General features: G+C 40.8%; 1 protein-coding gene across 2 annotated transcripts in view; it reads left to right on the forward strand.

Annotated features, from left to right (window-relative positions):
* grin2b (glutamate ionotropic receptor NMDA type subunit 2B) overlaps positions 1–13,146 on the forward strand; it is a 170,923-nt gene that overhangs the window by 41,476 nt on the left and 116,301 nt on the right. For both annotated transcript variants that reach the window (XM_005810901.3, XM_005810900.2), the window contains exon 4: positions 9,585–10,220. In XM_005810901.3, the coding sequence (XP_005810958.1) occupies positions 9,585–10,220 (636 nt within the window). The remainder of the gene's footprint in view (positions 1–9,584; positions 10,221–13,146) is intronic.

A 13,146-nucleotide genomic window follows, 5' to 3' on the forward strand; every position in this document is an offset into this window, starting at 1 on the left:
GCTTCCTGTGCGGTGTAGATTAATCACAGCGAGAGCAGAATATGTTGTAATTGGAAAGGAGTTGCGTTGGGCCCCATATATTAAATACGAAGCTCAAACAAGAGGCCTGTTTGTTCACCTGTAAAGCGAGACGCTGTTTTTGATTTACTGGAAAGCCGATTTTCAGCCACTCTGTTTCAAACAGGAGAGAAAAAAAAAGATCTGTGAAAAACACAGCAAAGGAGTTGTTTGTGTGCCATGCTTCATATCCTCATTTCCGCTACAGCAGTATGACCCATATTGTGTCTGAAATAAATTAATTACTATTGCCTTCTTTATTGTGCATTTGGGCTTATTTGGACCCCTTTTGCTTGCTAGGGCTGCCAAGCTTCCAGAATCACCATCTTTTAACCTAATTGGCTTACGGCATGTTACATCTGGTCATTCCCTCGAGTAGGTCATACAAAGGCAGCAGATCTAGTAATATCTAACAAGGAAATAATCCTGCAGGGTTATTTTTTCCCTCCACCATCAAATTAAAATAGGAATTCATACTGTAGTCTGCAACATCATAAAACTCCTGTCAGGAAACATGAGTAATACTGATTAGCCGTTCGTGAGATATTACCCCGACAAGTGCCACTTACCTGAACGCTGCTTCAGAGCGAGCATGCTCACCCCGTGGTAACAGCAGAGTGGCAGCAGCGTCCGCCCCCAGCAGGGACAAAGCGCGCTGACACAATTAAAATCCTGGTCCTTTGACACATACCGACATTTGTTCTTTGGCCACGTATTGAAATACGCTTGGATTTTTTGTTCCAGTTTAAAGTCGCTAACTTCCTGAAGCTCAGTCTTTTGTGTGTTTTCAATTGTCTAAAAGTTTAAAAGCACGTGTAATAATTTTTTTCCCAGCTTTTTCCCTTTAATTATGTTCCGAGCTTGCGGTTCACGATAGCTAAAATGATTTCAATGTCCACAATCAAACATTTGTTAAAAAACTAACAAAAGATGGGGGGGAAATAACGGTTTAGTTGAGAATAAGGCATACAGAATGCTAAAATTAAGCATCACAGATTATTCGTGAAGTGATGCTAAAATCTCCAATATATAATTCAAATATTTTGATTAGAATTTGTCCAGTGAGGAGTTACAATGACAGAGAAATGTTGTCTGAAAGTACTACCCTGGAGATCTAACAAACCGTTCTTGTAACTCACTACATGTGACAATAACTATGAATAATAATAATTTTGAAAATTTTGGCAATAATCTTTGACATTGCCATGCAAGAGCACTCCCTTTCCTCAAGTGTTTCTTAAAAAAGTTAATATATTCCGTTCACATGCGAATGGAAAAAGCCAAAAGATTCACTTTTCTGCTCATAATTTTAAGGAAACTCATTGAATTAAAAGGTGTGTCCAAACCTTTGGTCTGTACTGCATATATACAATTCAATGAGTTTCCTTTATTTTCATGACTATTGACATTGTAGATTCACACTGAAGGCATCAAAACTATGAATAACACATGTGGAAATATGCACTAAACAAAAAAGTGTAAAACAACTGAAAATAGCCCTTATATTCTAGTTTCTTCAAAGTAGCAACCTTTTGCTGTGATTACTGCTTTGCACACACTCTGCATTTTCTTGATGAGCTTCAAGAGGTCGTCACCTGAAATGGTTTTCACTTCTTAGGTCAACCTGCCCTGTCAGGTTAATAAGTGGGATTTATTGCCTTATAAATAGTCATGAAAATAAAGAAAACCCATTGAATTAGAAGGTGTGTCCAAACTTTTGGTCTGTACTGTATATATATATATATATATATATATGGTGCTATTTATGACAAGCTGGGGTGTGCCTCTACCAGTGTCAGAAGCTGACTGTATTCAGAAAAACTAACCTCAACATCTATAAACATCTATAGTACCTTAAGAGCTCTTACTATACTATAAGTCTTATAGTATTTATAGTTCTAAAAATACTATAAGGTATTTATAGTACCTTAAGAGGTCTTAAGGTACTATAAATCAAGAACTTCAAGATCTCTTTGCTCTTATAGAGATTTTGAGATGGCAAATGTGAGTTAAACTAGATAAACTTCGTACTTGCAGCAGTAAGGAACAATCAGCAGAAAGTAGGTCTTAGAGAAATAGCGGTTAAAAAATAATGACAAAATAGGGAACTGGAGGGCCGGAAGCCTATATCTCGCCTTGGGCGCCAATATGACTGAATCTGCCTCTGGCCTCCACAGTAGCCGCAGTGAGAGGTATTCACTGTTCTGTTTTACATCAATTCACAGTGCTTTCAAAAATCTTCCTTCATAATAAATGAACTGCTTTGTTTTTACATCGTTCCTTATTTTAGATTAGTTTTTGACAAAACGCTGTTTTGACTTGTCCTGAAAAGTTTTCTTTGCGTTTACTGATGGCATCGGTCTCTCGGCAGGAATGCTACCTTTTGTTCCCAATATGTTTGTGTAAAAAGTGGCAACTGCTCAATGCGTTAGGCCCACTTCAGTTCTTAAAGGAAAACTGCTGTCTTGGTGTTTGTGAAAGGTGTGAAATATGAACCTTTCCTAACAGTGGTGTTAGTTTAACAAAAGGATTTATTATCGAACATGGAGAAACAACGCTTCTTTTCCTTGGATATCACTGACTCCATATTGAATCTTCTGTAACTAGATCCCAATGGGACATACTGACTTGGGAAATTTAGAAAAGAAATTCGTGTTTTACGTAGGACTAGCCCCAGTTAGATGGTCTGCCTCTAACTACTCTTGTACTCTTCTTCCCCTCATGTAAATAGGACACACATACATTCTGAAAGCTGATGGGATAAAATCAGCTCATTTGGGTTATTTTGCTAAGCCTTTCTTGGGTCAAACATGGACTGATCTAACCCATTTCTACCGCTGCTTTAATGTTGCAGGATAAATAACTATGCACAAAGTTACACCCAGGGGCAAATTACAGTAGCCCATTGACCAAACTTTCATGTTTTGGTACTGTGGGAGACGCCCACAATGCAAACACCACGCAGGAACGATGGGATTTAAACTTTCTTACTGCGAGGCAGCAATTCAGACTCAATATAAAACTCTGCACAAAATATTGCTTGAAAAAACTGACTTGATGACATGTTCTTTGGTATAAGTGTGAATAATTAACAAAGCTTGTACTAACTACTTAGCAGATTAAAGGCTAATGGGTGAATGTTATTTTAAGTGAACCAAACTCGATCCCAAGACTAAAGTAAAGTCATTAGCACAACTCACTGACATAAACATTATTATACAGCATTTCACCATCTTACCTCCTTGTATTCTTCATGTGGAAGAGAAGTCTGGTTAGGTCGTATCAGGTAGCAAACTCATGTAAAAGTTTTAACTAAAAAAATTATGAAATGTAAAATAATCACAGTGAAATGGACATGATTCATTTAGGTTAGGAATGAAGACAGTCATGTTTTAAACACTGTAATCCTTAATTTTAAGAAACATTATAAATCCATATATATAACAAAAGGATCAGTTTTCTGCTTTTTCTCTCTTTCTGGAGGTGTAGAAGCAGCCTTGTAGGATATAACCGTGTATTTCCTTCATTCTATTATCTCCTTTCTTTTTTTAACTTTTTGCCCCACCTCTCTCCCTTTCTTTTCTGTCTTTGTGCCCTTTGCATTAGAAATAAACCCAAAGCAATTTGTATTTATGTACATATGCAGGGTTTCCCTCAGAAAACTAGCTAAGTCCGGTGGTCGGGGCGCCAAGGTGGTCCACCGGGTTTTTGTATTAAATTATGTTAAATTGACAAGAAATGTGAAATTATTACTGAGTAACTATATGTAACGGGAAATCATCGCCAGTGAAACGCTATTTAAAACCACCACTAGTCTTAAAAACAACAAATCAAAAAATACAATAAAAATGAATATTAATTATTTGCACTTCTGTTTAATTCAAATTAAGTCAGTGGCTCCATAAAGTTCCCCAGGGCTTCAGGGGCCCCATAAATGCTAATATTTTAACATAGATGATACATAAATGTAACATTTGTTTATTGGAATTATCAATGCTGCTAAATTTGATTTAATGTTTTCAGCATACATAAAAGACTTTAAATTGGTTAACATTTAAATGTAAGATTTTAAGGAGCTGGCAAGTTTACTTTGTAGAAGTTCAAACAACAGTATTCATAGTTAGATTGTTTTGTTACCATAGCAACAGTCTGATGCTGTGAGTTTAATCTTTGAGTTTAAGTTCTGTTTGTTCACAAATACAAATTAGTAAACTGTAATTATAATTTATTGCTTCTTATTTTGGCCAATTAAACGTCTCCCCCTCTCCCAGATTTCACTAAATCTAACACATAAGCTTTTAGAGGTGCTGGTGATTTTAGCAGCAAAAGGAGCCCCTAAGTCAAATTCTGCTCAAGGCCTCATGCAGCGTAGGACCGGCCCGCATGATGACTTACTGTACATCCACTGCACTGCGCACAGAAATGTGCAATAAACGGTAGATTTAATTTAATGCTGCTAATGTGGCTTTAGTAGCTCTTCCATTTCATATCTGTTGAGTTTTTAATAAGAGCCACAGAAACTGTTCTGGTTGCTGGAGTTAACGGGACGAGATTTTCAGAGGGTGCACGCATTAACTCTGGCTGACTAAATAACGCATTTGATACGGTTTGGAAAAATAATACTATATATATATATATATATATATATATATAAAAAACCAGTATGATGCATGACTACAAGGCGAGCGCCAAAGCTCCTCACCGGGCTGAACCTGCATGATGAGGTTAGCGCCGGTTCGTTAACCACTGACGTTCCGGCCAACCGGGAACAAATACATAAACTTTTTCAGTACAGACAGAGCCACACGCTGGGCAGCGTGTTCGAGATGTAAACACCGCACATAATTGTTCGTTCACAAATATAAATCATTCTCACCGCTCCCTCAACGCACCTCTGAATTCGCAACTACAAGTTATTCCCGAGGTTCACGTAAACCAGAGCTAACGCGGTGGGTTTTAAACTCCTGCCTTGAGTTCTGCAAAGAAACATAAATCCTCACAGGAAGCTGATGTAAATATCCATACAGGTGAGCCTGCGTCCAATTTGAGTGAAAAGAGGCGCGCGCGATCTGCGCTGAGGTAAACTTCATCAAGCAGCGGCCGCGCGAGGAGGCGCAAGCTTTGTGATTGGTCAGCGCGCTGCCGGCTTAAAATGCATCAACTATTAACGTATCTTTTAGAAATAAATCTGCTCTGCTAGTGAAATGCTCAGAGTAACAGAGACGCTTGCAATCCGGCTTAAAAAGAGAAAAGAAAAAAACATTAAGCGATTTTTAAATTATTATTTTCTTAAAAACATAAACAAGCAACGCTTAGCCTGGGGGAGGGGCTAGTAAAGCATGGCGGGCCAGGCTAATAATACACTGGGGGAAACCCTGATATGTCAGGTTGTGCATTGTAGAGAAAGGCGTGATGCTCCACCCGTGAAAATAAATCTGTTGGGATTTTCCTCAGCACTCAAACAATTTTGAGTGCCAAAATGCTGAACGGGACATTTCGACATAAATGTTTTGCCTTTTTAGTGGTTAGATAAAAATGTATTGGTCCTTATAATGAGGAAAAAAAAGTCACATTTTCATTGTCACAAAATTTTTCCAAAGTACTCTGTTATTCTGTAAACAAAAAGCATGCACATATGGGTAAATTATCATAAAAGCTATTTCAAATTTTTAATTGCATCTGGACTTTGCACTGGCTGATTATGCATGATTGTCAAAAATGTTTAACTACATATTTATGAAGTTAAAAACAGAATCCAAAAGACTATTTAGTTGATTTTGGAAAAAATAAAAATAAAAATCTACCCATAATCAACTAAATGATTGTTTTAAATCTTCAACAGTAAGGCCAAACTGTGTTGCAAACTACATAAAAAAAAGACACAAGATAATATTTGGGCTATGTTTGCATTATCATGGGAAATTCCTGAAACTGGAATTTCCCCCAACATTAAATGAAAAGTTATTTTTTTACGAGCCAATAGAAAAGTCATCATCCAAGTTATGGGAGCACATACATACTTAGCCGTAGAGTTCAAAATGGCAGTTTGTGGAGCATGACACAATCCTTCTATAAATAAATAAATATATATATATATATATATATATATATATATATATTAGCCGATGTTTGGGTAAAACTTCTCAACTTCTCTTCCAGCAGTATAAACCCAGTACTTATGTTGACAATAAGGTGTGCAATATTTATCCTTGTTGCACCAATGTTATCGATTGAAGTTGTTTTCTTTTTTAAGCCCGGGTACCTGCACGGTCTTAAGTCTGTAGAAACTGCAGGGCACATTTGTGTAACTGATATGGCTGCTATGTTCCCTGTGTGGGTAATGGGGCAAATGGTAGGTTCCCTGATGAGAAAATGGGGTTGTCTTAGTGTCATAACATCAACTGTGCAATGTACAGGTGAATACATGCCCCTTGTGTTCCTTCATGAGACATTCTTCCAGTCACTGTGGGACCTTTTTAATGGCTGCATCTCTCTGAATGATCATTGAAATCACACAGTTTGTTGGCTAATATAATCTGTAAGGGGGTGGCGAGTTTGCGTCGAGTGCCAGCGAGTGTGTGTGTGTGTGTGTGTGTGTGTATGTGGCTGCTGGGTGCTGAGTACTTGTGTTAGAGGCAGCGAAAGGGAGAACAAGATGGTAATTTTGCTGTTAGAGGATGCATGAAAAGCAGCATTTCTGTGTGTGTTTATTTGTAAAAATCTGTCCAAAATCTTTGTGTGTGCGGCGGGAACTTTGGTTTAAGTACATCCACTTCAGCGATGCACAGCAGAGTGAGTGCACTCTAGACTGTATTGCCGCATTTACGTGATCAGTGCCTATTACAAAACGCCGGTGCATGCTGGTGGGTATGTGTATATCTCAGTGTCCATCAACTGTGTCTGTATATGTAGGCCTATTTTAATTGTTGCCATGGAAACAGAGTGCTGCCAGTGAAGTCCAGATTCAAAGAGGCCAAATCTTTCTCTCTCTGTAATTCTCCTTGCTGTCTTTCTCGTTCCCTCCATCCTTCTCGTTGAATTTCTCTTCCCTTTTCTCTCCCATCCTCCAGTCTGCACTGTTGCTTTCTCTTGTTGCTTTCCTCTCCCCAATCCCCACTTTATGTCCTTGTGCCTCCTATTATCTCTCCTTCCTCCTTTCCCTCCCACCTCTCCACCCTTCCTGCGGAGTGGTGTGCAATTGAATATTAACACAGGGACCTGTAATTAGAGCTGACGAACCTCCAGCAATTAGTTTTCCCCTAAGAAGTTGTTCTGTCATCTCCGCATGCATCCCTTTATCCCTCCCTCAATCTTCTTCTTGCTTTTGCCTCCCTCTTTGTCATTCCCGTCTTATCAGCTGTCAGCTTCACGCGGTGGATATTGTCTGAGTGTTTTTGTTTGCCATTGTAACTTCCATCTGCCTCGTTAGCTGCATTAATTTGCGAGTTAGACCCACGATGCGCCGCTTAAGTTTATGAGCAGCTACATCCACATCTTCCCTGGTATCATCTGCCCACGAAAGTGAGGCAAACATCCATTTCACCTACACCCACTCTGACTATATGCGAACAAACTCAGGAGGATGAACGCCCTCCCACTCAGTCACATGTAAACATACAGTAACAAACTGTCTTCTAAGAGAGCTCCTACTTCATTTGCAGCTTTTTGTCTCTTTTTCCTGCCAATATCTCAGACCTTTCCACACAACCGTTTTCCCAGCAGCCCTTTCCAGCTCATTTAGGAAAATAGCAAGGTATCCCTTACCAGGAAGTATATAAAGTGCCTCCAGTTTCTTCTTGGTTTGCCGCTGGGTCTCTTCCCAGTGACATGCCTTGCAAATCTCCCATGGGTTCTTGGAGGTATCCAGATCGAACAGTAGAATCACCTCCAGTGGACCTTTTGACGGGGCAGAGCAGTGACTCTAATTAGTTTTTCATGGATGAGGGAGATCTGAGTCCACCTTCCCCACAAACAAAGCTGCTTTTATCCAGCTTGTCAATCTTCCAATCACATCTCTTGAGAATGGGTGGGAGTTTGAAGATAGACAAAAGAGTAAAAAAGCTTTTCTTTTTAGTTTTATTCTTTCTTTACCATGACAAACCAGAGATGGAATCATATTGTTGCTGACAACTCTGCAATCTCTGTCCATTGGTAGATCTATCCTACCATCACTCATAAAGAAGAGTGATGGTAGGATAGACCATCAAGACACTTAAGACCGAAATTACCCTCAACTTTGTAGGACCAGGCGACCTTTTTCCAGATCACACCCCTGTTTATTAGATACAGAGGCTCTGCTTCTCCTTCTTATCCCTTCACGCTCATTTGGGAACCGTTCCGTTGACAGATTATGACTTGAAGATGTCAACAGGAAGACATCATCATCTAACAGCCAGAGGTTACCAAACCAGACATTTCTTCTCCACAGATATGCTGAGACGCTGGCCTTAAACAACACAAATCGGAATCACTGCACTGAGAACAAGCTTGAATATTAATTGGGAATGTCAACAGAGCTCTTTCTCTGGCTATACAAGGATTGCATAGTTCCCACATGCATTCCTGCCACCCTGTGGTCCAACAGAACTTCCTCAAAATGACCATGACTGGCTCGGTGACTCCACAGCAAGAAAGATCACAGTGTTTCTCTTGATTCTGAAGTTTCATTGCCATTTTCCGTTTTGCTCTGCCCACTGTTCATTGCCTTGCCAGGCCCTCCCACCCATCTGCATTCCCATTATTAAGAAACTCTATAAATAAGCACTGAAAAAGAGGGAGTCAGTCAGTGAGAGCAAGGTACGGTCAAGTAGAACAAATGGAGTGTAAGGATGAAGGGAGGGGTGGACAGCAGAAGAGTGTTAAAGTAGGCCAACAGGGGCTGACGGAGGAAGAGGGCGGGTTTCATTTCAAAGCCTTGTGAATTGTCCAGAGCGCCTCTACCGTCAATCACTTAATTAGTTTCAGCATCAGTCAGTTTGTCTGCATCTCGGGTTGGTGTGTCACTCATTTTGCTCCAGACAGTTTGTCAGTCAGTCTGAGTTGACGTTTAGTTGTCTTTCCCTCCATCTGCCCTTTCTGTCATTTACGTTTACTTGCTTCATTTTTTCCCCTACATCTCCTCTCTCTGTTACTCTCTCTTTTGCTCCTTTCCTTGTGTCCCTCTGTTCTCCCATCCAATCAAGAAACCAGCGTCTTATCTGTAACATGTACTGTAACTTTCATTCTCCAGATTCTGCATACATTATTGATTCATGTTTGACATTGTTTTCCGTATTGTCGCTTTAAGTGTCAAGCATGATTTCTTCGATGTACAAAGATGCTTTAGAACAAGGGTTTCCCTTTTTTTTCCCATTACTCCAATTCTCCAAATCTTTGAGCATATCGATATGATCTGAAACATATGATTTATGTAACATTTGAATTTTTTGTTGAATTCAATTGATTTACAACTCTATGCTAACTTCTGATTCTTTCTCTTCACCTCCTTCCTCTCTCCCTTTGTCCCTGCTCATTTCCTGTCTTTCCAGGTATTTCTCTCCCACTCCTACATTATGCCTCTTCGTGGACGCTGCAGCTCCTCCCTTCCTCACCAACATGCTGGGGCTCACTTCTCCCCCCGAATGGTTGCTCAGGTGCAACATGGGGCTCGGACCCTTCATCCACCTCCACCTCCATCGGTTCACCGCACCACCGGCACGTCTTTATGCCTGCCTCTCCTTTTTCTGCTGCTCTGTCTTCTCCACCTACCCCCAGCCTGTCACTCACGGAGAGAAAAGGGTGGAGGAGGCGGTGGCGGCCATTACATGCCCATCCCACAGCCCCCTCCGCACCACATGGCCCTGCCTAACATCCTGCGGGGCCTAAGCATTGCTGTTGTACTGGTGGGGAACTCCAGCGAGGTGGCATTGGCAGGGGCCAGAGAGAAGGAGGACTTTCTCCACATAGCTCCGAACGTGGAGGTGCTGACCATGAATGAAACGGACCCCAAAAGCATTATAAAGAGCATCTGTGACCTGATGACAGAGCACTGGCTGCAGGGTGTCGTCTTTGGGGACGACACAGACCAGGAAGCCATCGCTCAGATCCTGGACTTCATTTCAGCCCAAACCCACATTCCCATCCTTGGAGTACGTGGAGGCTCTTCAATGATCATGGCCGCCAAGGTAGGACTCAAGAAAGATTGCAGAAAACCAAAAGCTTCTAGAATTCTTCTCCAATGATTCTGTCCTGCTTTTATGCAAAAATGTCCTACAGATTTCACTGCATATTATGCTGGACTAACAGGCTGCTGTTAGTCCAGCATAACCTTAATAGATTTGATTAGCCCACCAACCTCTGCATCCATAGTTCTGAAAGTGCAATTTAAGCACATTTACCACTGGTGGTACTTTTGCCGCCTTTATTGGTACATTGGCATGAATTATTTTCTAAGGTAAATACATTTTTTTTTACTGTGATTAAATGTATACCAGTGAACCAAAACAGATAATTAGTGGCTACATATATTGATTCATTGGCCTCTGAAGCTCAGAGTTGGAGTGTTCATCTGCGTATTTGCAGGTTACTTCTGTTTTTGTTTTTCATAAAACAAATGCAAATTTAACTGGCGTGCAGTTTGTGGTTCCTTTGCTGTTTTGTATGTTTATTTGTGGACTCATGGAGTAATTTTTGGTAGGTCAGCCACTTCAAGGAAGATTCGCTATTGTTTCATCATGAAAATGGCTCCCACTGTGGTTTGCTGCAATCCCTAAGCCTCTGAAAATTATAGACTTGTCAATGACCATTTGTCATCTCTTAGCCTGCTTTGTGCTATCCGACAGGTTCTATTTAAGTGATGCGTTACCTCTACCTGTCTCACAATAATCAATCCCGAGTGTGGCTTGTAAAATTGCACCCCCCCCAAAAAATCTGGTCAATCACAAAATATTTTAAAGGAAGAGTTGTGCGTTTTTTCTCAAGAAATAAAATCGTCTGATGTTAAAATTTCATTAAATATCTAAAACATTTAGGTAAATGCAAATACTTTTCATCTGGTGGTGAAACGCAGGGTATTAACAAATTTTGCTCTCATAATTCACTTTTCCTCAATCTGGATTTTAATGCGCTTAACCATTATTAGCCTCAGCATGCCTTTTTTGCACTATTGTGACTTCATGACCGCATCCTGCAAACAGAAAAACGCCTCAGCTCATGCTCTCACTTGGTGTGAAAGTGAACCGCGCTGGTTCATATTATCTCCATGTGCATAAAGACAGACAGGCGGGCTTAGCTGGGGGCCCTGACTTGAAAGACAAACTGCCAACAGAGCTGATGCCAGCGACAGGATCAGCTGGAGATTGCACCAGGACAGAGCGCTAGATCTCTGCCTATTTACTAGGCCTTGCCTAATGGGATAAAGCAATCTGCTGCTGCTTTATCTGTGGCCCATTGAGATCTGTATTTGAGCAAAATCGGCTCATTCAGTTTGTGCTGTCTTGTCGCCGAACTGAAAAATGACCAGTTAAGAAAACAAAATCTCTTTCCATCCATGTGGAGAAAGTGAAACCTCATGCACCCATTAGAGTTTCCTCAGCTGCTGACAATATGTTGACTTTTCTGATGTACTAAACTGTTATATTCACTTTAAAGAGGGAGTATAAGGCACAACTGAACTGAACTTGCTTTGGTCATGCTGTTCGTGTTGGGGAAAGTGAGACACATTTTCAAGTGGCAGTGTAAAGCCCACACTCGAGTACGCTCTGGCTCATCCGTCCTATCGGTGTCTCCGTTGTCATCTCTGCATTTGTCTGGTGACCCTCTGGTGTCAACAGGTTGTTGTAGCTGCAGAGACATGAGCTGGAGTGACATGGCAAGACCAGCAGCCACCACTGAAGCTCTACTTTCTGTTGCTTCTCATTACTGCTGGAAGGGAAGATATGGCGGGGAACCGTCAGCTTCCATTTAAAAATGCACTCCTTCATACACACTGCTGTGGACTGCTGCGTGACACCCACATTTGGCAGTATGATTCCTGGTAGACAATATACAAATTAAGCTCAAAATTGTTTATAACCCATCAAATTCGTATGTTTTGTTTTTTTGTTGTTTTTACAGTAAATACAAATGTTCTTTAGAAATTTACTAAAATGTTTCTACATTTGGCTTGATGGATGGAAGGATGGATGATACAGAGACGGATGGATGTGCTTTATTTGTGTGGTTCATTTACTACTAAGTTGGAGATTTGGCCATTTTTAATCCCTAATCCCAAACTCAAGAATCAATATGGCTGCCACGTGATTTAAACAGAGTATTGGCGGCCTTGATAAACTCTTTATTAATACTTTTGACCAATATCTTCTTAAATCTTTCACCTCTGAAAGTGAACAATTACTTGAGTGTTTGCCCTTATCAACGTGTATTTGCTAACAGTTGTTAGTTTGTCATAGATCATAACGATCAGCGTCTCCTAATGGTTTTCTGCTAGCTGTAAATCACAGTTGACTATTTTTGTTGACCATTTACCTAGTAAGTTGTAGATACTAATATTTCTGATGAGTACCTCAATCTTGGTCTTCCTGTCGACTGCCTATGGAATGAATGTTTTGACGTTACACTGAAAGTTCGAGGCATGTAGGAGAATAAAAGAGCAGCTGGGAAGTGAAGAGAGTCACAGACCTCTGCGCGGGCTTGTATGTGTGTGCAGGGACAGCATTCCCTATTAAGCACATGTACTGTACGTGCAGCAGGCAGCAGGAAAGAGCAGTATTCCGTGGCAAAGGTTTAAATGGATTTCCCAGGCCACGAGGCAGAGTTTGCTTCCCCTGAGAGCTTTCTCCTGGCCCTGGAGAGTGAGGACGGGGTTGCGCTCAGGCTCTGTCTCCAAACGGATTTGTGTCTGCCTAATGGACTGAGACAATGGAGTGGCAAAAATACGATAGAGAAGGATCAGAGAGAAGGAGGGAGAAGGGGGGGGAAAGGCGAGACATGTGGGAAAGTAGAGTAATTGAGATTGTGAGCAGAGAATGAGATTGGGTGGAAGAAATTGTGCTTTTAAAGAGAAGCAGCTGGGAGAAGAGAGGTAGGACTTGGGTGAAGAGGGTTTGGCTT

The sequence above is a fragment of the Xiphophorus maculatus genome, chromosome 16 (genome assembly GCF_002775205.1).
Source record: "Xiphophorus maculatus strain JP 163 A chromosome 16, X_maculatus-5.0-male, whole genome shotgun sequence".
NCBI lineage: Eukaryota > Metazoa > Chordata > Actinopteri > Cyprinodontiformes > Poeciliidae > Xiphophorus > Xiphophorus maculatus.